The sequence below is a fragment of the Syngnathus acus genome, chromosome 19 (genome assembly GCF_901709675.1).
Source record: "Syngnathus acus chromosome 19, fSynAcu1.2, whole genome shotgun sequence".
Classification (NCBI taxonomy): Eukaryota; Metazoa; Chordata; class Actinopteri; order Syngnathiformes; family Syngnathidae; genus Syngnathus; species Syngnathus acus.
The window spans coordinates 6,666,034-6,693,956 of record NC_051103.1 but is presented as its reverse complement, the minus strand read 5'-3'; the positions used below and the strand labels follow the sequence as shown (position 1 = coordinate 6,693,956).

General features: G+C 49.6%; 2 protein-coding genes across 2 annotated transcripts; both read right to left on the bottom strand.

Moving 5' to 3' along the window:
* lrp2b (low density lipoprotein receptor-related protein 2b) lies at window positions 1-23,329 on the bottom strand. Its single transcript, XM_037278431.1, has 80 exons — window positions 23,305-23,329; window positions 21,413-21,523; window positions 21,202-21,324; window positions 21,016-21,132; window positions 20,746-20,856; window positions 20,388-20,504; window positions 20,179-20,295; window positions 19,950-20,093; window positions 19,461-19,577; window positions 19,236-19,364; window positions 18,866-19,035; window positions 18,576-18,799; window positions 18,252-18,458; window positions 17,992-18,194; window positions 17,785-17,925; window positions 17,465-17,674; window positions 17,073-17,265; window positions 16,855-16,980; window positions 16,640-16,770; window positions 16,429-16,566; window positions 16,072-16,350; window positions 15,755-15,994; window positions 15,506-15,628; window positions 15,318-15,434; window positions 14,861-15,238; window positions 14,544-14,792; window positions 14,223-14,431; window positions 13,963-14,147; window positions 13,666-13,894; window positions 13,425-13,602; window positions 13,226-13,354; window positions 12,971-13,137; window positions 12,756-12,899; window positions 12,577-12,686; window positions 12,332-12,509; window positions 12,051-12,264; window positions 11,739-11,975; window positions 11,480-11,665; window positions 10,936-11,408; window positions 10,416-10,863; window positions 10,182-10,347; window positions 9,951-10,109; window positions 9,578-9,867; window positions 9,270-9,473; window positions 8,956-9,198; window positions 8,648-8,773; window positions 8,451-8,570; window positions 8,241-8,372; window positions 7,937-8,138; window positions 7,564-7,859; window positions 6,976-7,492; window positions 6,745-6,900; window positions 6,510-6,680; window positions 6,228-6,451; window positions 5,976-6,153; window positions 5,698-5,894; window positions 5,378-5,623; window positions 5,185-5,310; window positions 5,001-5,120; window positions 4,812-4,928; window positions 4,606-4,722; window positions 4,388-4,525; window positions 4,194-4,316; window positions 3,984-4,112; window positions 3,747-3,878; window positions 3,553-3,678; window positions 3,330-3,473; window positions 3,098-3,263; window positions 2,892-3,020; window positions 2,611-2,831; window positions 2,339-2,521; window positions 2,151-2,270; window positions 1,987-2,074; window positions 1,834-1,898; window positions 1,586-1,757; window positions 1,408-1,471; window positions 1,177-1,302; window positions 863-943; window positions 680-736; window positions 1-599 (listed from the first exon to the last, which is right to left on the bottom strand). Exons 1-80 carry the CDS (start codon window positions 23,327-23,329, stop codon window positions 561-563), a joined length of 13,737 nt encoding a protein of 4,578 aa, XP_037134326.1. The 3' UTR covers window positions 1-560.
* On the bottom strand, window positions 23,132-27,635 carry LOC119138558 (proteoglycan 4-like). The gene is made up of 12 exons (XM_037278758.1): window positions 27,440-27,635; window positions 25,883-26,932; window positions 25,695-25,817; window positions 25,504-25,613; window positions 25,365-25,423; window positions 25,121-25,281; window positions 24,862-24,993; window positions 24,677-24,722; window positions 24,553-24,590; window positions 24,363-24,450; window positions 23,955-24,234; window positions 23,132-23,878 (listed from the first exon to the last, which is right to left on the bottom strand). Exons 1-12 carry the CDS (start codon window positions 27,480-27,482, stop codon window positions 23,648-23,650), a joined length of 2,361 nt encoding a protein of 786 aa, XP_037134653.1. The 5' UTR covers window positions 27,483-27,635; the 3' UTR covers window positions 23,132-23,647.
* Between the last annotated feature and the right edge of the window lie 288 nt (window positions 27,636-27,923).

The following is a 27,923-nucleotide window of genomic DNA, read 5'->3' as shown; positions in this document are numbered from 1 at the left end:
TTATTCATTTATTTAATGATTTATTTATTCTTTCATTCCTTTATTTCTTCATTTATTTATTTTTACACTGTCTCCAAATGTAATGGATGAGTGGGTAACACATTTACATCACTGTTTTGAACACACTTGTATGTCATGTAAATTTGTAATGACTCAGAAGTCACAATGACTTCCTGGTATGTCATTTGTTGCTTTTGTTCTTTGAACAAGGTGATGTTCATGCGCGGCTCATTTTGTGCAGCAGTAAAACAATCTGTCTTCTATTTCTCCTTTATTGCTTTTAGTCATCATTTAGCAAGTACAGCATGTTTGGTTGAATCAAATGGCACCAGACTTATAGCTTTAAAACAAGGACAATGGTTGAAATGAACAAGAATCACAATATACAATTTGACATCATTCATAATAAAACAAAAACTAGCATGACACTTTGATCCAACTTATTTTACAAATTTGCAGATTTGAAATATCCGATGTCGAAGTACAAAATAATTTCAGACTCCTCAGTGTTCTGATGTCGCCTGAGAAATGTTGGCAGCATTTGTCCTGTTGACGTCTCATTAGACGTCAGAATCATCTTTGAACGAACGCTCGTTCTCCTGCAATTAGAAAAATATGAGCACAGGCCATGATTATTATAGTTGATTAAAGAAACAACAAACTTCTATTACATACTAACCGTGTAGATTGGATTTTTGAAAGACACAAATCCGTCACGCTGGACAGGCTCAAAGCTCTGACAAGAAATCAAACAAAATTAGAAATCTGCACACAGGGTTGCGAAATAAAACCATTCAGGTGTTTTTTTTTTCCCCACAGGCTTTGTTTTATTGACTGGCTGTACAAACGTTTTGATGGTTACCTGGGCACTCGAGGCAGCGGGCGGAGAAGGCACGTCGGCGATTTCGGTCTCAGAGCTATACACCGGGTTTTCAAAGGCGTCCTGCGACATCCGCACAGACAAACAATTCAATCGCACAACACAAATCCAGAAAGTAAAAAGACCTGGACCAATACGGAGAAACAAATCTGAGTTTGTATGCACGAGGAGGGGTGAGGATCCTCGTTGGGCATCGCAGCTTTGGTCACGCTTGTTCCGGTGGGCTCATCACCACCCTAACCCTAACTAACCTCCATGTACAACAGATTAGTGCGCGCAGCAGAACACGTATTGACCTGGCTCGTTCCATTGGGAGTGAGCGGAGTGGTGGGCGCGCTTCTAGCGCCACCTTGCGATCCATTCACATAGGCGGGATTGTCAAAACTCTTCCGCTCCGTCTCTTCCAAGGACATACACGGAACCTGACATAGGGACGGAGGTTTGAACGTGGCATGAAAAAGCAAACGCCAACTGTATAATAAGCCATTTGCCGTTAAAGCACCAAAGAGTGTTTCTTTAGGACTTACCGCCTCTGAATTCTGCCTTGGTTCAGGGTCTTCTAAATTTGACACATTTGGAGGTGGACCTTTTCTGAATGACAGTAACGTAGGAGCAATTCATTCTATTGTAAAATTGTAATACTAGAATACAAAAATATGTATACAATGGAAGCACCAAGACTAAAAGTGACATCTAAGAACTCACCTAAAGAAAGCAATGTTGGGCACTGAAGGCATGGCTGGCATGGCTGGCATGGCTGGCATGGAAGGAAGGTTGAGTCGGAGTCTCTCCACTATGTTGGACTTCTTCCTAGCAGCGTAAACCAGCACAACCAGCAGAACCAAGATGATGACCGTCACGCCGATGGCGATGCCGACTGCGGCGAGGAGAACACGCGGTGAGCGCAACTTAGCAGCTAGCGTGCAAGTGCTGTTCTATTTGTTTCAACGTACTTGATGAGGCCACAGCGGTAAAGCTGCTCGTCTGGCAATATTGGCCCTTCCAGTCTGGAGGACACCTGAGACAGCGGAGACAAAAACGGTGTTCGGACGCATCAGCCAATGCGGCAGTGATTGGGTTTCGAATCGCAACGTGATGCCACTGACTTGCAGAGAGCCATGTTGTCGTTAAAGTAGCAAGTACCGCCGTTCTGGCACTGGCACGGCGGCGGCATAGTGGGCGGAGGCTCAAAGCCTGAAAAATGGCAGACGTTCGTTCGCTCAGTTGTCCAGCAACAAATCAAAGGGCACGATGAAAAGTGACTACCAACCGGCATCGCACTGCGTGTTACTTCCAGGGGCGAGTTGGGTGCCTTGGGGACAGGCGCACGTGTAGCCACCTGGGCGTAGCAGACACAGGTGGCTGCACGTTCCCTTACACGGATTCTTCACTGCAAGGGATGAAGAAGGTCACGTTAAAGGTTCACAAAAGGCGTCCGTGTGGTTCTGGGTGCCTTACTGCCAATGGAGTTGTATCGCTGCTCCTGGTAAATAGAAATGTGGCTCAGCCAGGGCCCCACCGTCAGGACCTTGGTTTTGGTCCCGCTGCCAAACTTGTCTTGCCGGAACACTTCGCCTTTCTCCTGCGTGCTCCAGTAAACGTGGTCCTCGAACACGTTCACGCTCAACGGGTTTCTCACGTCTATGGGCAAAATTTCAAATTCCATGTGTGGCTTATTGGGTGAAATCTTATTGGGGTTAGGTTTATGTTTTTTTCTGCACTGTTCTTACCAATAAAGACAGCCGTTCTGCGGTCCTCTCCTGACGGCAGAACCGACTCGATGCGGTTCTCCTTGGAGTCGGACCAGTAGATTCTGTCATTGTTGGTGAAGTCGACAGACAGACCAGTGGGCCAGCCCATGTTTTGCTCCACCAGGACCTTCCGCTCTTGACCGTCCAGCCAGGAACATTCAATCTTGGCTGCTTCCCCGCGGTCGGACCAGTACAACATCCTGCACAAACAGATCTCATTTTTCAAAGAGTTTTCACACTTCTGCCACCTCGGAGCTTACCCCAATCGTGGGTTGACCGCTACGGCAGACGGGTGGCCCAAATCCGCGTTGACTAGGTGCTTCCTATAGCGACCATCCAACATGGCCACCTCTAACCTCCCAAGCTTGGAGTCAGCCCAGTACAAATTCCTACAAAAAGAAAATAAATCATGTGTGTTCCTAAATGTAAGTGGACTGCAATTGTGCAGAAAGACAACACAACTCACCTGCCCACCCAGTCTAAAGCGATACCATCCGGTCTGGTGATGTACTTAATACCGAGGTCAACGGCGGCGCCCACATTGTTGCTTCCATCATCCACCGATGGTATGTAAGCTCTCTTGATGGCGCCCGGTGCCGAGTCCTTGCTGGCCACGGTGAAGTACACCATACCTGATGGCCCGCATCGACAAGGTGACGTCCAAAAGTGCTTTTGCTCCTCCTTCCTTCTCAACTCACTGAATCCGGTGTTGTTGTGGTCCCAGTCGTAGTCCAGCGCCACGATGCGCTCGGCCTCCTGAATGAAGTCATGGTAGCCTTCCGTCTGCAGGTTGAACCTCCGGATGCGGATGCTTTCGGGTAGAAGCAGCATGGGAGCGGTGCCTAGTGGACAAAAGGAGGGCAAATGTGTGGCGTTTCCTCGCCGTGGGCTAACGTGGCCTGCCCTGGGGACTTTGCTCACCCTCGGCCTCGCACATGTCGCCGTTGCCCACTTTTCGGTGGCCGGGGGCGCATTCGCAGTCGTAGCCGCCCTTGGTGTTCTTGCAAAGCTGAGGGCAGGTGCCGAAGACCTCGCACTCGTTGACGTCTGCCAGAGTGAGTTTTTTGTAAGGACGAGGTCTTACCGAGATACATCACCATGCAGTTTGTGCGTACCCAAGCAAGTGTAAGTGTTGTCCAGGTCCACAGTGTATCCGGCGCTGCAAGAGCAGATGAATCCCGTGCCGTTCAAATTGGTACATAGCTGCTGGCAGCGCTTCTCCTCACAGTTGCGGTCGTGGCCAAAATCTACATCCAAAAGACGACTTGAGACATTTTGGCGCAGCTTAACAATAGCAGGATCGGCTTCTAAGGGGTGGGCAGAGCAAGGGGAACCATTCTTGTGCTACTTACTGCAGCCCAACTCGTCGGTGCGGTCGCCGCAGTTGTCGTTGTGGTCGCACACGTAAGGCAGCGGCACGCAGTGGCCATTGGTGCATTTAAACTGGTCTAGCGTGCAGGGGGCCAACGTGGGTGGGCGGCCTGACAAAATGACACCTCGCAATATTCGAATCAATCTGCGAATAGTGGACCGTGAACATTATCGTGACAAGTGAGTCGTACAAAGCTCCTCCTTCTCGTCACTGCCGTCGCCGCAGTCGTCCTTCTGGTTGCACAGCAGGCCGGAATAGACGCAGTAGCCGTTGGCGCAACGGAATCGAGACGGCATCTCGCACGTGATGTTCACTGTTTAAAATAGCGCGTGCGCTGTACGTGATATTGCTCCGCTAAGACCGTTTACTGACGGCGAATCTCACGGCATAAAGCCAGCTGCTCGTCAGATCGGTCCCCGCAGTCGTCGGTGCCGTCGCAAACCCAGGCCGTGTTCACGCACAGATGGTTGGCGCACTCAAATTGGCCGGGAGGGCACCATCGGCCTCCGGGGTAACGAGTGGCTAAGATTGTGTGGCAGATGACGCCGTTGAAACGATGAGTCGGTTCGACGCGTGCCGTGACTTTTGTGGCGTCCACTTACGACAGCCGGTCTCATCCGATAGATCCTGACAGTCGGGGCGGCCGTCACACTGCAGCACGACGGGGACGCAATGACCCGAGTCGCACTGGAACGTGCCCGGCCGACACGTCTGCAACTCTGGAAAAGGGGAAGGCGTTATGAGCAAAAGTATTGGGACAGCGGGAGATGTTCTCCACGTGCGGGTGTTTTGCAGAGATGCGTCTCACCGCAATCTCGTTCGTCCGAGTTATCGCCGCAGTCGTCGTCGTGGTCACACACCCACTTCCCGGGGATGCACTGGTGGTTGTCGCATCGGAACTCACTCTCTGAGCAGGGCCTCGGCTCTAGAAAGAGCAGTCGGCAGCGTTGCGGCTTCGAAACCCAACGCGAGGGCCGTTTGTGCAAAGGTCACGTACGACAGTTCCTCTCGTCCGAGCCGTCGCCGCAGTCATTGCTGCCGTCGCACTTCCAGCGAATGGGGACGCAGCGATGGTTGTCGCAGCGGAAGTCACCCAGGGGGTCACAGGTCACTTCCTCTGTTTGAAAAAAAAGCATCACAGCAAAGGATATTTGTACCCACGACCGAGTTGCGGTACCGACCGCAGCCTTGCTCGTCGCTGTTATCGATGCAGTCGTTGGTGCCGTCGCATCGGGCCCACTGAGGAACGCAGCGGTAGTTTGTTTTGCAGGAGAACTCGGTTTCGTCACACTTGTAATCAGGGCCCACTGGGAGGGGGAGATCAGAAGTGTCGCAAAGGGAAGAAAAGCACCGAGCCTTATCCGCCGGACTCACTGCAGGTCTCGTAAGGTTCATCGGATCCGTCGCCGCAGTCGTCCTGCGCGTCGCACACGTAGCTCGACGGCAGACATTTGCCATTGGCGCATTGGAACTGTCCCGGTTGGCAGGTCCGCTGCGCGCACGTCTCGGCGTCCTCGTCGCTGCCGTCCGAGCAGTCCTTCACGCCGTCGCAGTGCCACGACGTGGGGATGCACATCTTGTTCTTGCACTGGAACTGGTTTTGCTCGCACCGATGGTCGCCTAGAGCCACAACATGATGTTTGCCTCCCGATCGCAAAATCCACAATAGCTCAAGTTCACATTCTCGGACATACTACAGAGAGCGGCGTCCTCGTCAGAACCGTCGGGACAATCTGGGTGTGCGTCGCAAAGGAAACCGGGATACGTGCAGTTCCCGTCGCGACACTGGAAGCGGCCGATGGGACAATAACGAGGCGGGCAGGTTTGGGGTTCATCGGAGCCGTCGCCGCAGTCCGACTGGCCGTCACATTTCCACCATATTGGGATACATCTGCCGTCGAAAGATCGACAGCGGGATGAATGAAGCTCCATTGCGTTGTGTCGATATTCCAAAGCCATCTAGGACACAAACCTCTCGTTGTCGCCGCAGCGGAACTGTGTGCTGGAGCAGTCGGCAACGCATTGGATCTTGAAGCCCAGAGAGATTCCGATGTAGTGATCTGGACACTCGCAGGTGGCTCTCTGCCCACCAGGTGCGATCAAACACAGATGACTGCAGGTCAGGGTGTGGGACAAGCACGGGTTTTCACCTGCGGAAGAACCGCATTCAAAGCTGCGCCTTTGTGACATTTTAAAGACGGCGAAAGAAGGCAAACAATCCCACTTGGTGGTTGCCTGTACGGGTGGACCACATGAAGGTCATACGGCCGGTGCGTGTTGTTGCCCATGACCACGCGCCCTTGACCGGTGTACTTGTGAGCCTTTTCCACCGAGTGTGTGTTCCAGTCTGTCCAGTACAGCGAGTCCTCAAAGAGGGACACGGCAAAGACGTGCGGTAGTGTGCCGGCGAGGGCTCGGTGTCGATTCTTGCCATCCATGTCTGCGAAGCTGCGAAGGAGTCGAGTGAGAGCCAGAGTGACGTACGCTCGGGAGATGGCGGGCTTACTCGAGAAAGTTAAGGTGGGCGTCGGCAAAGAAAATCTTATTGGTGGTGTAGTCGACGGTCAGAGCGTTGGGCCACTCCAGCTTGGTCGTTATAATGGCGCTGACGTTGCTTCCGTCCATGCCTGCTCGGCCGATGTAAGGAGTGTCTGCCCAGTCGGTCCAGTACAGCCACCTGTATAATATTTATAATATATCGTAATGACTCGACTAACGGCAGATGAAGCCGGTCCCAGTACCCGTATTTAGGGTTAACAGCCACAGCCCGCGGTCGGCTAACGACGTAAGTGTGGTTTCCATCCGTGAAGTGGCCGGAGATCAGCTTCTTCATGTAGCGACCGTCCAGCTCCATCACGTGAACCGAGCCGTAGTAAGCGTCCGCCCAGTACAGCTTCCTGTACAACGAATGAATCCGTTCGACTTGGTTTTACCTTCAGTTCTTCTACTTTTCATTTCTCCTCTTTCCTCACCTGCCCACCCAGTCGAGCGCCAGGGCCTCTGTTCCCAGGATGCCGTTATCCACCACCACCTCCCTGCCACTCCCGTCAAAACGCATGCGCTCAATCCTCCCGACCCCTGCATCGAACCAATAAAGGCTTTTCTCCGAATAGTCGAAATCCAACGCCACCGCGTTGGAGAGCCCCTGCAGCAACACGTTCAGCTGGGAGCCGTCCGTGGTCAGGTTGCGGATGTAGTAGCCATTGGTGTACAGCAGGTAAGGCTGGATGCCGCTGTTCTGGCGGCAGCTGCGCCCGTCGGGCTCCCGCAGGTATCCCGGCGCGCATTTGCAGTGATAGGAGCCGGCGGTGTTGTCGCAGATCTGGCTGCAGACGGACGGAGTGGCCAGACACTCGTCCACGTCCTCGCAGGCTTTGCCGTCGGCCATCAGACGGTAGCCGGGATCGCAGGAGCAGAAGTAACCGGTAGGCGTGTCAGTGCACTGCTGGGCGCACTGGTGGACGGCGGAGTTGAGGCACTCGTTGATTCCTACGTGAAGAAAACTGGCAATCAAACTCTTTTGTTTTTCGTCACATCATCACTGAGAGCAGCTTTCTCACCGCAGCCTTTTTCATCACTGTTGTCCGGGCAGTCCTTGACCCCATTGCACACGTTCTTTGCGTCGATGCACTGGCCCGACTTGCACATGTACTGATGAGGCGCGCACGTGGGTTGCGGCGTCACGCACAGGCTGGCCGCTTCGTCCGAGCCGTCCAGGCAGTCGTTCTCGCCGTCGCAGATGTAAAAGGCGTAGATGCAGGCGCCGTTGCCGCAGGTGAACTGGGAAGCGGCGCACGTGTCGTAGGTGCAGCCCAGCTCGTCGCTGCCGTCCCCGCAGTCGTCCACGCGGTCGCAGCTGAGGAGGGTGAGTAAAAAGTGGCCAAAATGATCCTCGGTCACCTCAATGGATCTTTTACATGGTGCTCTACTGACTGATAGGGAAGGAAAATGCAAAGGCCGTTGGCGCAGGCAAACTCATTCATGTGGCAGGTCCGATTCGGGCAGTTTTGGAGCTCATCGGCCGCGTTTGCGCAATCTTTGTCACCGTCGCACACGAAGTTGAAGGAAATGCAGCGCGGGTGACCCGGCAGCCAAGTCGGACAGGTGAACTGGTGAGAGCCGCACGTACGCTGGCCTGTAGGAAACAAAAATCGATGACATCAAAACCCCTTCCCTATATTGAATTGAGGTTCCACTGGATTTATTTTTGTTATCATAACAGGGTGAAGCATCTGACCACACTGCAGCTCAGGAGCCTCGTCGCTGTTGTCCCAGCAGTCATTGTTGCCGTCACACACCATCAACTGAGGAACGCAGTTTCCGTTGGTACAAGTGAACTGGCTGGCGCTGCAAGTGAGCACCTGATGCTCTGTAAAAGAACACAACAATTGGAAAATGTCTTTCCTATGCTGCTGAAACATTTATGATGACGCTGAAATGAACTTGCCGCAGGAAGGAGGTTCATCAGTGCCATCATTGCAGTCCTTGTAGGTATCACACACCCACTCTTGGGGGATACACTTGCCAGCGTCGCACTGGAACTTATTCGGGGGGCAGGTGCGGCCCGCTGTTGCAACACAAATTGAACTTGAGGGCTCAGCAACAAATTGACTGAAACGAGGCCTGGCGAATCAACGCGTTTACCGCAGAAGAGAGGATTCTCATCGCTGTTGTCGCCGCAGTTGTTGTAACCGTCGCAGAGATTGTCGGGGTAGATGCAGATGTTGGTGTTGTCGCATTTGACCTTGCCTGACGGACACTGCCTGTCAGCTGAAGAGGGACAATAGTTAGGATGAGCAATTTTTTTTTAATTTGAGTTACTGTTATCTAAGAGAACCTTGAAAAAATTGCATATTAAATAGCAGTTGCAGTGTTGGGGGGGGGGTCCAATTCGATGTTTAATTTTCTGCTCTAAGCTCATGGCGTCACCACAGTGAAAAGAATGGACTCACGGCAGTTGATTTCATCCGAGGTGGCGTTGTCTTTGCAGTCGTTGTAGCCGTCGCAAACGAAGTCGGCGGCGATGCAGCGGCCGTTGTTGCAGGTGAACTCCGAGTCGGGGTTGCAAGTGGGGAAAGGGCAGCCCCGTTCGTCGCTATTGTCGCCGCAGTCGTCCGTGTAGTCGCAAACGTAGCTGAGCGCTACGCAGCGGCCGTTGTCGCAGGTGAACTTATTACTCGAGCAGGTGTGGAAGGCTGCGCGGTGGACAAGAGGAAATGAACTTTTGCGTTCTGTCGGAGGATTGCCGAAAGCCGTCGGCCCTCACCGCACACCCTCTCCAGCTCATCCGAGTGGTCGCCGCAGTCGTTGAAGCCGTCACATTTCCAGCTGGCCATGATGCACTTGGCGTTGAGGCAGGTGAACTGCTCGGGCTGGCAGCGCGTGCCGTTGTCTCGGATGCAGTCCTTGCCGTTATTGGCCAGGTACCACTTCCCTTCGTGGGGACACTGGCACTCTGGTCCCGCTGGGCCTGTAGAGGAAAACATTTTTTGATTCATCTTGTATGTATTGTGTACATTCATTGTGTAGAAAAGAGCGTTACAAATGATGGCAAATTAACATCGGGCCGCTTACCAGGTACACACACGTGACTACAGCCACCGTTGAACTGCAGGCAGGAGCTGGAGCAGCTCTCCTGCTTGGACCCGGAATAGACATGAATGTCATTTGGCCGGTATTGAAGGTCCTGGGCCAGGACTGCCACGCCAGAACCGTCGTCTTTCCCCGCCCTGAAGACGGCCCGCTCCGTCCAGTCGGTCCAGAAGATGTCCTGCTTGAAGACGGTCAAGGCAAAGGGGTACTGGACCCCCAGCATGATCACTTGCCTGTTTGCGCCCGTCAGAGTGGACCGCTCAATTTTATCTCTATGGAGGGCGAGAGACCAAAACAAAAAGTTTTTGAGAAAATATTCAACTTGGTCTTGGGTCGAGGATTTTAGCGGACGTACTGTGAGGCATCAGCCCAGTACAAGAGCCTTTCCTCAAAGTCGATAGCCAGGGCATTGGGTGTTGACAAGCCGCTGTTGATGATGGCGGTTCGGAAGTTCCCGCCCAGCGTGGCTCTTTCGATCTTGGCAGGGATGGCCCAGTCGGTCCAGTACAAGTACCTGCACGGGCCAGAGAGCGGCGTCATTTCCAATGTCGCCATCATCGTAATGTCAAAAGACGGGAGATTTTACCCGTAGCAAGGGTCGACTATGATGCCCCTAGGTCGGTTTGCGCGGGCGATGATGGTGCGGTTGGCGCCGTCCAAGCCAATCGACTGCACGTTCTTTCGATAGAAGTCGGTGTAGTAGAGGCGTTTGTTGACCCAGTCGTACGCCAAGCCTTCGGGGTCGTCCAAATCTGACAGGAAATTCACACCGTTTCAACGTTGTGTTATCAACTCGGATTAGCGTTCACGCTCAACTCACTTGACGCGATGATGGTGGGCGCGCTACTGGGGGACGTGGTGGTGACGTAGCCGATCTTGCTCCTGCCGTAGCCGTTGAACTGGGTGAAGAAAACCCGTCTCTCCTTGTAGTCAAAATCCAAACCCATTAGGTTGTAGCCCAGGTTAAAGGTGGGGAAAGGACTGCTGTGGTCCTGGGGGTCCAGCCTCATACTGTTGAGCGTGTAGTCCGTGGTGAAAACCAGAAAGTCATCTTGCTTGTAACCGCACGTTATTCCGTTGCTGAGGAGCGAGCCGTGGGCACAGCCGCAATTGGGCCGGTCCTGGTTGGGGATGGCGAAGCAGAATTGCTGGCAGCGGCCGTTATCCTCGTGGCACGGGTTGAAGCCCACCTGGTGGGCCGCTAAAGGCTGCACGTGAGGGTCGAAGACGGCCACGTCCGTCGCGCCCTCGAGGCTGTCTCGTATTACCTGATGACATCACAGGTCTTTGTTAGAAGTGAAAATGGTAAAAAAATGCCTCTATTTGTGTTGATCCCTTACCTCTGATTGGTTAAGATTTCCCGGCAGTTTACTGGCTTGCAAGAGCTTGCCAAGTTTTCTATCCACCCACAGCATGACGTTACCAAGTATAGCGACTCCTGTAGGAGCCGGGTAGCGATTGCCGTATCGGATGATCTGCCTCTGCGATCCGTCGGGAGCCATACGAGAGATCATGTCCAGAACGTCGTCCGTCCAGTAAAGGAAGTCGTTGGTGTAGTCGACGGTGAGGCCGCGAGGGGACAGCAGACTCTCCGAAGCCAGTACGGTGCGGTTGGTGCCGTCCAGCAGCGCGCGCTCAATTTTAGGCATCTGGCCGCCGTCGGTCCAGAAAAGGTAGCGCTGCTTGGGGTTGACGGCCAGGTCGCGGGGCCTGTCGTGAATGGACTTGAAGAGGATCAGGCGGTAGGACTTGTTGATGGCCTGCACTTCCATGAAGGTCTCCGCGTCAAAGGCGTTGGTGAAGTACAAATTGTCTGAGGGAGGGAAGCTGGGCTTAGAAAAATGATGTGATATATGATTTGCAGATAATAGTCGGATTTCATACTAGCAACCCAGTCGATAGCGAGACCCTGGATGCCTCCTCTTCCAATGCCGCCGGAGACCACCTTTTGGTAGTTTGATCCATCAGTTTTGCTCCTGTAAATGCCCTTGGCAGAGGTGGAGCTGCTGTTGTCAATCCAGTAGACGTAACCTGACTCAATGTGGAGGCCTAAATTCTCCTTGTAGGACGCTGCAAAATAAAATATCAACAATTTACAATCTTTGGCAGAAAAATATGTTGAGTTGCACCCAAGTCTACCTACATCCACCGATGGGCACCATGGCCTCAGAATGATCCGAGCTGTTAATGTGGAAGCCGCGGATGTATCGGGGCGTGGAGACGACGGCGAAGGAGTCGAATGCTTCGCAGCGGGAGCCGTCCGGAGTCGGGTGGAAGCCTGCGGTGCAGGCGCAGCTCCGTTTTTCGTTGGGTTTGGGCAGACAGAGGTGAGGACAGTCTCCGTTGTTGGAGCTGCAAGCGTTTGTCGTCCCTGCTGAGACTAAAGTAAACAGGGGGCCAATTGGGTGGGGCTAAAAACGACCTCCTGTGCAATGTCAACTTGTAATCCACATACCGTCTCTGGCGTGCACTTTGATGGCGGTCAGTTTGGACAAGCCGCTTCTCATCACCACCATATTGGCGCCCGTCTCTTTGTCCACCCTCTCGATGACCTCAAAGTCACGGTCCGTGTAATACAGATGGCTCTCGTGGATAGTCAACCCCCACGGGTGAGACAGGCCGCTGACCACTGTCACCCGGCTCACTCCGTCCATGGTGCCGCTCTCGATCTGAAGAAAAGCGTGCACGTTAGCGCAAGCACGCACAGTCTTTGTATCTTACTACAGACGGACGTACCACTCCTGAGCCCGACACACCCCAGTAAAGTTTCCGAGTGGAAATATCGGCAGCGATATAGCCGACGTTTTCCAAGTTGCCCGTGTAGAGGTTTTCGAGGTTGCTCCCATCCATGTCAGCGCTGCTCACCTTAGGAGGAACCCCGTTTGACGACCCTTGGTCGGTCCAGAATAATTTCCTGCAAAGGTGATCATTTGGCTCGATCGTTGCGACCGCATTTGATTCGGATATAAGCGACGCTCTACCCTCTTGCTGGATCTAAGGCGATTCCAACAGGTTGTCCGACGCCTTCTGGTTTCCCGGTAGAGGTGATGAGAGTTTTCCGGTAGCGCTGCCTTCCATCAACTCGGATTACCTGAATGAAGCATTTTGAATTTATATGCATGTAGACTGTCTGCCTTGAGCACGTCTTGGTTCTTCGTACCTCGATGGACTTAGCAGTGGGGTTGCTATAATACATTATTCGGCTGATCCAATCAAAAGCCAGACCAGACGGCATACCCAGGAGAGCGTTTGGCGCAAACTGAGATCTGTTGGTGCCGTTGGTGTGCACTCGCCATATGGAACCCTGGCAAAAAGGTAAGGACACATGAATGTCACAAAGCAAAATGAATATCCAAGTTCAGCATGCCCACTCACTGATGACGCCACCCAGTAAATAAACTGCTCCCGGTCATCAAAGTCAATGTCGCCACTCGGACCGATGCCCGACACCGGCGGTATCGCATTTTCCGAGGGGTCGGCCGGGTCCAGCGGGATCCCGAAAATCACGGAATCTTTTGCCACCATCAAGAAGGGGGTTTTATCTGAGATAGAGGAAACACGTGGTGTCTTAAAGGGCAGAGTGGTGCTTTTAAGTACTCTTAATAGCTGAAACAATATAGAACTTTCCACCTTTATTGCATGTACGTTTATCTTTATCCAGCGTCCATCCGGACTGGCAGTGGCAGGTGTAATATCTTGGCCTGAACCCCGACAGCAGGCACAGTTGACTGCACGGATGGTCTTTGCACGGATTGAGGCCTGCAAACAAACCCGCCGGTGAGCGACAACTTTGCACGACACGCGGTGAAGTGAGGTTACGATAGGTCACCTGCAGGCTGTTTAATGGGATGGTCCATAACGATGCCCATGGGCTGATAGACGCTGTTGAGCAGCACGCTCACGTTGCCACCGTGGAACTTGTTGGTGCTCATCACTTTGCTGGTGTAGCGCTCCGACCAGAAGACATTGTCCTCGAAGATGGTCATGCCGTGCGGGTGCTGAAGAACCTGCCGGCCCACAAAGGTTTGACCCGATTCCCATCCTGACCACGTGATTTGAATTTAACCTACCATGTCGCTTGCCATAACTTGATAGCGGTTCTTGCCGTCATAGTCACAGTAGTCGATATATTTAAGGTAAGCGTCGGCAAAGTAAACCCTGCGTGCGGTGTAGTCCAGCGCCAAGCCGTTGGGCCAGTATATCTTTGTACTGACGATAACCTGTCTCATGCCTCCATCCATGTCGGCTCGTTCTATCCTCGGATTCTGACCCCAATCGGACCAGAACATGAAGTTGGTGCTGTGTGGGGTGACCAGAAAATGTTGAATCAATTACTCGAGCAATAAGTCAACTTAATGCTTCCTTACTGGTTGCGAGGGTCTAAAACCAGGCCGCGGGGGCTTGTAATGTTTTGGTTGAGGAGCACTTTACGGAAGCGACCGTCCAGTGTGGACACCTCGATGTTCTCCATGGCCCAGTCGGTCCAGTAAAGGTTTCTGGCCACCCAGTCCACCGCGATGCTCTCTGGCACCATCAGACCGCTGGAGAAAAGCTGGAGCAACATCATCATCGTTAAGCAACTGAAGTACGTAGGAAAACATTGCAAAAGCGAGAAGGAAAAACGTACTTCTTGTCTATCGGTTCCATTCCGGTAGGCACTCCAGATCTTCTTCTGGATGGCGTCCGCCCAGTACACCCTGGAAGTGACTCGGTCAAAGTCAACGGTCACGATGCTCGAACCGCCCACCACTGGACTGACGGTGGGAGGCTTTGCGTTGATGCTGTAGGCGATGACTTGGTTACGCTTGGCTACCAGGAGCACAGCGGACAGAGGGTCTGAAAAAGGAAGAAGAAATGTCATTCATCAGAGGTCAGTCAGACTCAAGTGGCCAATTTTGGGACTCCTATAGAACACATGCAAGCCTTCCTCTCCCACACCCAAGCTCACCTACAGCTTTGCAAGTGCGCCCGTCTGGTTCCAGGAGGTAACCAAACGAGCAGTAACAGCGGAAGCTTCCTCTCTCGTTGTAGCACTGTTGGCTACAAAAGCCCGGGATGAGACACTCGTCGATGTCGTCGCACGTCTTGGAGTCGTTCAGCAGCTGGAAACCCGGCAGGCACTTGCACTCGGCTCCGAACGGTCCTTGAAAGCAGATGTGGCTGCAGCCGCCGTTGTTCAGTGTGCAGTCTTCTTCATCTTTACACAAGAGTGACGGTTCCATCAAGCAGCTGAAATCTGAAGAATGATCGGCGAGCAAAACTCACTGCACATAGGCGACTCATCGGCTCCGTTCGGGCAGTCCTTCTGGCCATCGCAGACTTTATCTTGCAGAATACACACCTGGTCAGTGGGACACATCCACTGACCGCCAGGACACTTGAAAGGCGGCGTGGGACAGTTCTGCTCGTCGCTATTGTCCCGGCAGTCGTTTTCCCCGTCGCACAACCAGTATTTTGGAATGCACATCTTGTTTGGGCACTGGAAGTAGCTGGATAAGCAGGTGACGGGCGGGCAGTCCACGTGTTCGTCCGATCCGTCCTCGCAGTCGGGATGGCCGTCGCACTCCCAGTCATCCGGTAAGCAGAATCCGTCCGTTTGACACTGGAACTCGTTGTCGTGGCACAAGCCTGGGCCACGAGTGGCTGGTGGTGGTGGGGCCACACACATTATGAGACAGTCGCATTCACGGCATCGACAAATGCTCTTAGGTCAGCAACTTACGACAGTTTCGCTCATCAGAATGGTCCCGGCAGTCAAACACGCCATCGCAGCGATAACTGCTACTAATGCACTGGACGCCGTTGGCACAGGCAAATTCATAGGAGGCGCAGGAAAATTCTTTTGTCGGGAGGAAATTGTAAGAAAGGGTTAGCGCCACACGACTAAACAGCGAGTGGAGTTATTCCTACCGCAGTTTTCCTCATCCGAGCCATCCAAGCAGTCCTGGTCTCCATCGCAGACGTAGCTTTGGAAGATGCAGCGGTGGTCGGGACACAGGAAGTAGGATGGGCCGCAGGTTGTGATGGTGGAATCTGACAAGTCGCACAAGCGGGAAGACATTTAAAAATCGAATGAGGTGTGTGTCACGTAGATCAGGAATCTCAAAACATTATTTCATTGCTGACTCGGCTTTTCGATAACGGCTCAATTCCACTCACTGCAGTTGTGTTCATCGGAACCGTCTCCGCAGTCGTTGTCGCCGTCGCACAGCCACGCCGGAGAGATGCATCTGTTGTTATCGCAGGTAAAGGAGTCGGCGGAACAGGTGTGGGGGACGTTGGTGGGACAGCCGACTTCATCGGAGCCGTCGCCGCAGTCGTCCGTGCCGTCGCAGCGCCACCCGGCCATGATGCAGTGCTTGTTGTTACAGGTGAAGGCAAAGGGCGAGCATGTTGCTCCTGACGGGAAGTAGACACAACTTCAGTGTACCAATTATTATTGTATCCTTTTTGTCGCATAGCTCCTGTTAATTCACCGATATGGGTGCAGTTGGCCTCGTCGGACTGATCAACGCAGTCCAAATAGCCGTCGCAGCGGTAGGAGTTGGGCCGACATCGGCCCTCGTCGCACTCGAAAGAGTAGTCCCCGCAGTTGTTGTCCGGCGGGGGGACGCTGTCGTCCTTGACGCAGTCCTGCCGGTTGGCCTGCAGCTTCATGCCGTACGGACACCCGCACACGCGGCCGGAGGACGGCGTCGGGAAGCAGAAGTGACTGCAGCGTCCGTTCGGTACCGAATTGCAACGGCTACCGATACCTGCGAGGAGAAGAGCGAAAGCCACGTCGGCTCACGTCTTGCGCGTGCCATCAAATTTTCACAAGACAGCGAACGTACTACTATGGAGATCGGCTGTGTAGGCCTTGATGTTCATGATTTCGTTGAGTCCTTGTCTGATCAGAATGTTTCCTCCTCCATCCCGTTTTCTCAATCTATATATCGCTTTTGTCCTGGTATCAGCCACATACAGGTAGTCTACAGGGTACAAATAAATGGCTCAACTTTTACTCTCCCAAAATGGTCACGTTGCGTCGAAAAAAAAACAGACCTAAGTAAACAGTCAAAGAGTAAGGATTTGTGATTTGTCCAATATTGGTGAAGGTCTGTCTGTTGTTGCCTTGAATGTCAACACGGCCAATCTGATCCAAGAGGGCGTCCACCCAGTATAAGACGTTTTGTCTGTTGAAGACACACACCCAAAAATATTGTAAAGCAATGTTTCCTAAAGAGGAGAAACGTACTAAGCTTTCAGTGCGCACTTACACATAGTCGAGCGCCAGTCCATACGGCCATCCGAGTGTTGTATTGACCAACGGTACCGCATTGCTGCCATCGGGGTAGGCCCTCATGATGACGGCCGGGCGATACCAGTCGGACCAAAACAGATAACTACGCACAGACACAAAAGGACATTTTTGTTCATCTGTATGTTTTGGAAGATTTTCCAAGAACATCAAGTGTTGGATCCAAATGCAACTCACCCAGCACCAGGATGGATTGCAATTCCTTTTGGGCTCCTCACTCCGGTGGCGACGTCCCGTCGCGACTTGTCTGTGATTCTGAAGGCCGTCACTGACCTGTAGGAGCTTGAAGTCCAGAACAGAACTTTGGAGGTCCAGTCATAGGCCATGGCGTCAACGGACGAAGCTCTGTAACCTGTCAAAATCTGCTGAACTGAAAAGAGAATAAGAGTATTGTTGTCCAGAAAAAAAATGCAAAGAATTATGAATATACTAGCCACTTTATTAGGAGCAGACGCACAGCTAACAAAATCCAATATATGAAACAAACTAAAATACTACTACGTATAAAATTTACATTCTCGGTGTGAGTGTAGATCCATCTCGTGCACTTTTCTATAACGCATACTTACCAGTCCCATTGAGGTTGGACTTATAAATAATGCCCAGGGACCTGTCGTTGTAGAAAAGCGCCTCCTCCTTCCCATCAAATTCCACAGCAGAGCCGGCAAATGACGAAGCCAGCCCTGCGAGGGGTAGGGTGATGTCCTCCTGGAGGGAAAAGGAGAGCGGGATCCCTCGCACGGCCATGGAGGTGGCCACCAGCAAATAGTTCTTCACCTCTGTTCGTAAAAGTTTGTTGTTAAATGGGTGACTGTGTTTTGAACAATTGCAATTATTAAAAAAAAACATTTAAAAAATATCAGGTGATTATCCCCAATCACAAACTCACTGTAGCAAGTCCGAAAGTCGTCCTGCAGGTCGTACCCGAGGCGGCACTTACAGCGGTAGCCCAGACCGTCATTGTCGGTGCGGTGGCTCAAGACGCAAATTTGCTGACAGCCGCCGTTGTGACGGCCACAGGGGTTCATCACTGTGGGAGGAGATGAAATGAGGATTATTGAGGCCAGGCGGGTTTAAAGGCAGGACCGGCGCTTACCGATGGGCTGCAGCACCGAGTGTGAGACGACAATATGGCCAGGTCGCTTGGCCGTGCGATAGAGGAGCGCCGGGCTGTTGCCGTTGAAGCGGTTGGCTCTCACCACTCCCATCTTGGTCCAATCCGTGAAGAAAACATGGTTCTCAAAGACAGCCATCCCGAAAGGATGCGGAGCCTGGGTTCCACCGTTGAGCACCACTTTCCTGTTCACAACACCACAAGTCAATGACAAGCTGAAGCAATCCCAACGTGACGCTTACCTGTGTAAACCGTGATAGGTGACCGTTTCCACGGTGTCAAAGTGACTGTCGGTCCAGTAGAGCCTCTTTGTGACGATATCGATGCTCATGGCGGTCGGGGTGCCCAGCCGGCTCTTCACCAGCTCCACGCGGTTACTGCCGTCCATGAAAGCCCGTTCCAGCTTCATCTCCTTTTTACTGACGCCCATGTCGGTGAAGAACATGTAACTGCAAAGGCAGATGGAAAATCAACCACACTAAGATTTCAATCCAACAGCAAATACAATGAAATAAAATTCAAATATTTCAACTAAATGAGTCAAAACATTTCCATTGTCAACCCACCCCACTGTGGGGTCCAGGACGAGGCCGTGAGGACTCTGCAGGTTTTCAGCAACCAGCGTGACCCGATTCCCTCCGTCAAAGTCGCACATGTCGATGCGCTCCACTGCCGCCTCTAACACGTACAGCTTAAAGTTGATCCAGTCCACGGCGAGATTCTGCACATTGTGAACTGCCGTCGTCAGAACCTCCTTAATGTTTCCGCCGTTATAGTTGGCAGAATACACCTGGCAAAAAAAGAAAAAAAAAATGATGCAAGAAGCTTCATTTGAAATTCAGCAGGCGGGGCTCACCTTCTTCTTGTACGTGTCACTCCAGAAGACGGTCTCAGCGTACTGGTGGCACGCCACGCCGACAACTACACTTTTCCCCTGAGCGGGCACCAATGTTCGGACGTTGCGCCCGTGCACGTCGGCCATCATCACATTGCCTCCGTCTGTGAAAATGAGGTGTGGCATTCCACCTGGAAAAAAAAGTTGGACACGGACATCTTTTTTTATTAAAGTTGAAGTTAATTTTTTTTATGTATTTGTCATGTGTGTAAAAGACCCTAAAAAATTATGCGCTGTAAATGCTATGGAATCATGGCTAGTTTTGGTTGTTGCTATTTGATGATGAAATGTCAACTTCAATCTAGATTTCAAAATATGTGGCAGTGAGTACCTGACACATTGGCCTTGCAGATGTGACCCTGTTCCAGGAAGTATCCAGCAGCGCAGCTGCAGCGGTGCACGTTGGGCCGGTTTTCGCATATTTGGTCGCAGATCCCCCAGATTTGACACTCATTGTAGTCTGTAAGAATAAAAGTCCAATCAAATGTCGACTCTCCAGCCATGCATGTACGCAGGAGCCGTAGCGATGCGATTTTTCCACATCGTCTCATCTTACCAACACAGGAGCGACTGTCATTGCCTACAATGAAACCATCAGGGCAGTAGCAAGCGCCTCCTTCTGGCGATACGTGGCATAGATACTCGCAGCTCAAGGTTGAGCAGCGCTCCAGGCCTGCGGGCGGAGTCAATAAAAGTCCAGTTTACTGACACATCTTGTTAAATGCCTCTAATCATCTGCAGGAGGTGTCATTATAATTCTTTGCTGGTTAAATTATGGCTATCCAGCCCTGCGTTTGAACGCAATTAACAAGTTCCGTCCTGGAGAAAGGTTAATGTTATACCAAGCGTTTCTAAAGGCAGCTGTAACATTCAAAGCTGTTATCGTATAAAAACCTCAGCAGCTACCGGCTTAGAAATGCTTATGGGGGCATTAACGGACAACGTAGACAATCTTTGGACCTTCACTTTAGAGCCCTATGAAAGTTAGGGATACGCTACTGTTGACGCGGAAACTTTGTCAAGTGTATGAAACTTCAAATCTTACTGCAGTTCTTCCCGATAGTGGAGTTAGTCTCATCTGTTCCGCCGGGACAATCTGCTTTCTCATCACAAACCTTTCCCACTGGTATGCAAGCCGTGGAGCCCGGGCAGCCCCACTCGCCGGGGTAACAATCACGGGAGTTGCTGTCTGCAAGCAATATCGTTTATTGTCAACGCACACGGACCAAAGCGACAAAAATAAATTGAGCGTTCATTGCTAAGAGTGTCCTTACCACATCCTTTTTCATCACTCTTGTCCCCACAGTCATTGAACTTGTCACACACCCAGTACTGAGGAATACAACGGCCATCGGTACACGTGAACTCATCGCCGCGACAGCTCCGATACACTGCAAAGGAAAACGGGCAGGAAGATGGCATTTGAGGTCTATCGGCGCTCGAGCAACCGGAACATTTTAATGTTCCTCTCGCGTGGCTTTACCGCAGCCTTGCTCGTCACTGTTGTCCCCGCAGTCATCCCAGTGGTCACATAAGAAGTAGTTGGGGATGCAAAGGCCATTGGCACATTGATATTCGTGAGTGGAGCAATGATTGACAGCTGTAAAGCAGACCGGAAGACAGAATTAATCAGGGAAAGTTTGAGTTCACATTTTTATTTGGTAGCTGTTTGCAGAGCTGCTGAAAGTTGCTACCAATTATCGTTACAACTTCTCACCACAATTTTTTTGCTTTTTTGTTATTCGCGTAAATTGGATTAAGTTGACCGTGGCGGAGATCTGCGTTCTCCCCAGTGGTCTTGTTGGGATCAATATGAAGTTATTTTTGTTTTTTTTACTTACTGCAGTTATATTCGTCCGAACCATCTCTGCAGTCTTGGAGTCCATTGCAATGCTGAGAGTTGTTGTAACAAGCCCCATTGGCACACTTCTTCTCAGTGCATTGTGGGTAATCTGCAAAAAAAATAAAAAATAAAAAAATTGATTACATCTGGATCATATCTACATCAAATGACATTACACTAAAATATACTGTTGCATTTTTATTTTATTAAATTATGGGCTCTGAAAATGTCAGAAAAAACAATACATACTAAATATATTTAAACTCACTGCAATTGTTTTCATCAGAATTGTCCACGCAGTCCTTCACATGGTCACACTTGTATTTGCCAGGAATGCACTGGCCCTCCCGGCAGGTAAACTGGTTTGGGCTGCAGGTTCGCCCGCCTGATTACAAGTAGTGGAAATTCAAACTGGAATCATAGAAGAATGTGCTCACACTGTATCCCTTCATACCACATTCTCTTTCTTCATCCGAGCCATCCTTGCAGTCCTTCTCGCCATCACAGACAAATTCCAGCGCGATGCATTCACCGCTGGTCACACATTTAAACTGCTGTGAGCTGCATGATGGAGGCGCTGTCAAGGCAAACAACAACAAAAAAACACAATGGAATATTGTTACATGCCACTTAACTCCTAATAAAATGGATGCATGCAAACTCACGGCAGTTGAGCTCATCGGAATCGTCCGTGCAGTCTTTGGTTCCATCGCACTTCCAGGCGATGTCTATGCAGTGTCCATTGGTGCACTGAAACTCTCCGCTTCCACAACTCCCTGCAACAAAACACACAAAACTTCGATTCTTACAAGATAACATTTGCGAGTTTTTCATTTGCCTTGTTTATGGCGCTGCGTTTACAAGTGCGCTTTATGACAGTTTCGCACTCAAAACATGTGATTTGGGGAGTTAATTCTCCACTGTGAATGATCTTTATGGTCAATAGTCAAACTGAATCAGCAAAATGTAATAAGGGTACTTTGGATCTGTTAAGCGCAAAAAACACACAAGTGTAAACAGCGGTCAAGCTTTTATACGACGTGCCTGACAGGGAACAAAATAGCTGCAAGAATTCAAAATTTGCATCAAAGTGCGCACCACACGATGAACTTTGTTTTGGATGTCAACCGGCTGCTTTTTCTTAAAATTAGTTTTATTCTTTGACATGGTTGGTTTAGTTTAAAAACATAGCACTGTGGTTGTTTTAAGAGCGTGAACAAATAAAGTTGAGGTGAGTGATATACACACACCGCAAATTTGGAATTATTGTGACAGTCATCAACATCATGTCGCAGTTAAAATGTCTTGAAAAACAATGCAAATATTTGTCGTTGTATATAAATCAATATATATTTAGTTGTGATTAAACAAAATGGTTTATGTTTAAAGAAAAGCACATTGAGAAGTACAACAATGACGCAATATAACATTTTGCATGTCCCTTTGTCATTAAAACACATTTTTACAACAAAATTGGACCGACTCAAGAAGTTGGGTTGATTAAAAAAATTTTAAAAAAAAGAGACTAAATTCTGGGAGGGGGGGATTCATCGATCCAATTTCTGACCCAGCAGTTTAAAAAGTGTAATTTCAAAATAGCAATCATCTTCTACCTCCAACTGAGTGAATCCCTTGAAAGAGCAGAAGAAGCGACAGAAGCCGAAGACCCAAAAGGTCCATCACTGATGAATCCTCAGCCTTCCCTTTCTATTAGCTTCACGTGTATCCCAACAAAGTGCTGAAAAGGGTCCAGGATGGAGATGTACTGTGAAGCAGCAGCAAAGCAATAATGATCTCTTGGGGGAGTACAACTTTCTTTATGGCTTACCGCTTTTACATAAACTTGATCCAAGATGAACTTTTACCTGTTGGCATATTGTCTACATCAGCAAGAAAAAGAAGCCGCACACTTTTATGTGAACGGCAGCAGCATGTCAAGTGTTTACAAAAAAAAAAGAGCAGCCGAATTGATTGAAAAACTGAACAATTGTGTTGCTGAAGGCAGAAACTTTTCTTACTGACGGCCATATTGAATTAATAACTAAAAATAGAGGATGCAACCATCCAACTAATTCTTTTTTTTGTGTGCCTTATTTCAATTGACTGTGGTGCACCTTGGCCACCAGGGGGCAGTATAATATCGCGTGTCATTATAGTCGCTCATAGATGTTATCGGCTGTTTTCAATTAAGTGCTAGCATCATTTTATGTTTTGTTTGAGAGTCAACTTAAAATTTGTAGCCTCTTTTTTCCCCAAATGCAAAATTGCAGCTTGTTAATTGAGTAAAGTTCATTCACCGCCACCAAGTGTGAGCTAAAAAAAAAAAGACGGCTAAGTGGAGCTAAGTGAAGTGAACCACCCCGAAAAAGAAATGAAAAAGAACAGACAGTCCACCAAGATTTTTATAAAGAACATGCGTCATACGTATTTTTATACAACATTTGTGAATTTACCAACTGAAAACAAAACATGCGAGACATGTGGGGTACGTTTAAAATAAGCTAAAATAAGCTAAGTCACGCAGTGTAAACGAGCAAGGAATAAACACTAAACCTACTGTTTTTGGGCTTCATCTGTTGCATGTTGGAACTGAATTTCACATTTACAAACACACAAGTTTGAACTTTTCCCATCCAGAGATAAACTCACAAAACTTTAAGTTTCCAGTTCAACTAAACAGCTCGGCTAGCCGTCTTCAAACTGATTCTGGCCCCTGTCAGTTCAATATTCATCCACTAGATGGCGCCAACGGACAGAAGCGGCACTCTGCACTTTTGAAATTAATTATGACATTTTTAAAATGATTATTTAGACAGCAGAATTAACAAGGGCAAAATTTGAGTCCAAGTGTTCCCCATATTTCAACCACTGCAACAAATGTTTCCACTTCCAAATGCTCTTCAGTAGTTGAACGGTCTTTCATTGTCATGCGAGTAGATTGGGTTGCTTTGGCCTTGGTTCCGAGCGTAAGGGTTGGTCCGGGACCGATCCTGGACGTACGGGTTGTTCACGGATTGGGATTCTGAGTAGGGGTTATTCAGGGGCCTACTACTTTGGGCGTACGGGTTGGTCTGGTTGCGAGGCCGCGAGTACGGACCACCGTTCATGTCTTCTGGGTTGTCATTGAGCCACTGAAATCCAAGAATGTTGCATTATTTGTAAATAATGTACAGATGGCTCATTTTCTACTCAGAATACGGTACTCACAGAACTTCTCTCGTGAGCCACGGAGCTAGGGCGACTATTGCTCGGCGTCATCTCCAGGTTGATCCCACTGTCCCAGTGACTGGCGGCCGTGGCTCGGGGGATCCTCGGCACCGCTCCGCTGGGGAAGGGTTTGACGCCCGGGATTGGCGTAGACTTACCCAGAGAGCCCTGCTGATTGGTCGGCAGGCTTGTAACGAGGGGTTCCTTATCGGTAAAGTGGATCACGTCGTGACTCCTGGTTTCCAAATCTTTTTTTGTTTTCTTGGAGATCTTTGGGGCTCTAATAAGAAGTAATACACAACAATATAGTTTTCAACAAAAAAAATCTTTGGAGGTTCTCCTGAGTAAGTTCTCGTTATGATATAGTCATGTAATAAATAGTTCAGAAAGAAAAAAAAAAATAATTACTTGGTCGCCACGACGATTAGAACGATGATTGTGATGAGCAGTAATCCCCCGAAAACTGAGCCAACGACGACCAAAGCTAGCTTCCATGCTAACAACAAACAACAGTAAGAGGATTTAGACTTTCAATTCGATGGCATTTTATGTACTTTTATCCACATTAACTTCAAAATCATTTGTCGGCCGTACTCACATTCATTGCAGTTAAAACCAGAGTAACCATATGGACAACTGAAAAGAAAAGAAGATTCAAAATCTAGACAATACATAAAGAAAAAAAAAAGAAAAGAGTATTGCATGATTGTGAAAGCACCTACTCCGCACATTCCCTAGTTCCGTTTGGTTCCTGACCACTTGGGCAAGCTGCAGAGGAAGAACAGTTGCAAAATTAGACCTTCTGAACAATGAGTCAGTCGTGATTCAACTCGAGGATGAATATGGCTGACTTGACTTTCTGTTTCTGTCATGGCTGTTATTTATATTTTTATTTGGCTTCACTTACCAACACACGCTCTCTGACTGTATTCTGTGGTGACGTAATCCTTCGAACAGCTGCATAAGAAATCTCCATCGTCTTTCTCCGAACATGTGGTGGTTTTCCCGTCGCAAGGTTTCTTATCACACAGTTTAGTTTCTATAGTAGATGTGCAAAGAAAATGAAAACAAAATCAGTACAAGTTGGCTCGGATGTTGCTAAGTGGAAAGATACAAATATGGATAAGAACTTCGTAAAGCTCTGGAAGGAATTGCGGCAAACATACTTGCGAACTTTGAATTTGCCAGAAGACATCCCTCACATGTGGAGACGTCGGTCACGTCCTTCTCAATGTCCTGTGCTTTGATTTGAGCAGACGTCTGGAAGACCATCTCCACAGAAGCAATGACACCCGGCACGGCTCGTACTTTTGGAGGTTCCATTTTCCTACGCGGACAAAAGTTGACATGATTAGAAGCAAAAACCTCCCATGGAAGCAGACAGAAGAAGAAATTGCTTTTTGGACTTACTTGAGTTCCAGCACAATGGACCCCAAGTAACCAGGTCTCTTCATGAAAAGTAAATCAACCTGTGTAATGGATAGAAAAAAATATTCTTTTAGAGATTTTCATCAAACAATTCCATGTAGCAACGCAAGACAAATTTGACCTCATGAGAAATTTGCTCGGCAGCACGTTGAAACGCAGGTGATGTTTTGTTTTTCATGTCATCTGTAAATTCCAATGCAGGCACTCCCAGCTGTCCGGGGAAGACTTTGGCTGAAATATTAAAATTTTTACAGTTGAGGAAAAAAAAGACAGATTCAAATATATTAGTGAAACATTTGCATCGCTACTTACCCGTCTCACAACGCTGGCTGTCCTCATTGAAGTAATCGCCGGCCATACACAAGCAGACGCGGCTATTGTTGGCACGAGCCTCGCATTGGCTCCCGCTAGGACATGGCAGTCGCTCACAGATATCTACACAGAAAGAAACAAAAACATGCAAGACACTTTCCAAAGGATTCAAATATGACTAGATGTACCTGGTACAATTGTGGGCTTAGGATCTGTTGCCGGACTGACTGAATCAGTTGAGATTGTAGAATTGTTTTTTCCAGGTGTTGTTGGGTCCGGTTGCTCAGTCGGATTGGTGGACCCAGGCGTCGCTGGAGTGGGCGTTGTTGGTTTTGGTTGCTCAGTCGGATTGGTGGACCCAGGCGTCGCTGTAGTGGGCGTTGTTGGTTTTGGTTGCTCAGTCGGATTGACGGGCGCAGGCGTCGCTGGAGTAGCCGGTGTTGGTTTTGGTTGCTCAGTCGGATTGACGGGCGCAGGCGTCGCTGTAGTGGGCGTTGTTGGTTTTGGTTGCTCAGTCGGATTGACGGGCGCAGGCGTCGCTGGAGTAGCCGGTGTTGGTTTTGGTTGCTCAGTCGGATTGACGGGCGCAGGCGTCGCTGGAGTGGCCGTTGTTGGTTTTGGTTGCTCAGTCGGATTGACGGGCGCAGGCGTCGCTGGAGTGGCCGGTGTTGGTTTTGGTTGCTCAGTCGGATTGACGGGCGCAGGCGTCGCTGGAGTGGCCGTTGTTGGTTTTGGTTGCTCAGTCGGATTGACGGGCGCAGGCGTCGCTGGAGTGGCCGGTGTTGGTTTTGGTTGCTCAGTCGGATTGACGGGCGCAGGCGTCGCTGGAGTGGCCGGTGTTGGTTTTGGTTGCTCAGTCGGATTGACGGGCGCAGGCGTCGCTGGTGTGGCCGTTGTTGGTTTTGGTTGCTCAGTCGGATTGACGGGCGCAGGCGTCGCTGGAGTGGCCGTTGTTGGTTTTGGTTGCTCAGTCGGATTGACGGGCGCAGGCGTCGCTGGAGTGGCCATTGTTGGTTTTGGTTGCTCAGTCGGATTGACGGGCGCAGGCGTCGCTGGAGTGGCCGTTGTTGGTTTTGGTTGCTCAGTCGGATTGACGGGCGCAGGCGTCGCTGGAGTGGCCGTTGTTGGTTTTGGTTGCTCAGTCGGATTGACGGGCGCAGGCGTCACTGGACTGGGTGTTGTCAGTTCCGGTGCATCGGGGGGGTTGACAGCATTTGTCACGACTAGCTCAACAGCATCTGCAACAAATAAGGGAACAACCAAAATAAGAGCTTGTGTTGAAGAGATTTTAAATTTGGGACTTTGATTTTATAACCTCTATTTCCTTATAGCCTTATTTTGACACGCTGCCCACTGTTGGTAAGCAGTGTTACGATCACCGACAAAATGGGCTTTTTACACACCAAATTCTTATTCCTCATTCATTGTCAGCCTCTAATAAAGGCCCACAGAAAATAAAAAAATGAAAATAAAAAATAAAAGGGAAGGTATAACCAATGGCTTAGGATTTAATTGCTGTTATCAACACACTAGTCAAATATTGACACATTGTGCACTTGGACTAAGTCAGATATTGAGCGGCTACGCAAACCAGCTGACTCACGTTGCTAAGAAAAAAGAAATTAATCAGAGCTTAAAACCGCCAAGATAAAGACAAGATGTAAAACAAAGAAGTCAAATTAAGACTTCGAGTAAATTTAGATTTGAACTTCATGACAATTCCATTCAAAAATCATCTTACTTACAGATCGCAAACAGGCAAAGGATAAATTTCAATTGAGGCGTCATCACAGTACTAACAAAACAAAAATTGTACCACAAAAAAGAAAAAAACAATTCTCCGAAAGCTGCAAGTCGTGTAAGCTTGGTCCTCCCAACTTGGATGATGACGGCTTGGCTGCTGTGCTCACCTTTTAATCATTAGCCACTCCTTCAAGGAGGCTGGAATGTGAGCAGACCAACTGTCCAGGAGGAAAAAGTTTCCCAATGGACGATACACCAAGTGGTTATGAATTTCAGAAGGTTTTTTTTCCTTTTATGGATGAACTACATGGATAAAAAAATGAATGAGAAAAATCGAACTTTTTTTTTTAAAGAGAACCAAGCTCACTTTTGACGGATGGGGGCACGTATTTGTAGTTTTTCGTTGAATTCATTTTGTCATGTCAAATGATTTTCAATTTTAAAATAAATTTCATGTTGAGTGAATAAGGCAACACGGGAGTGCCA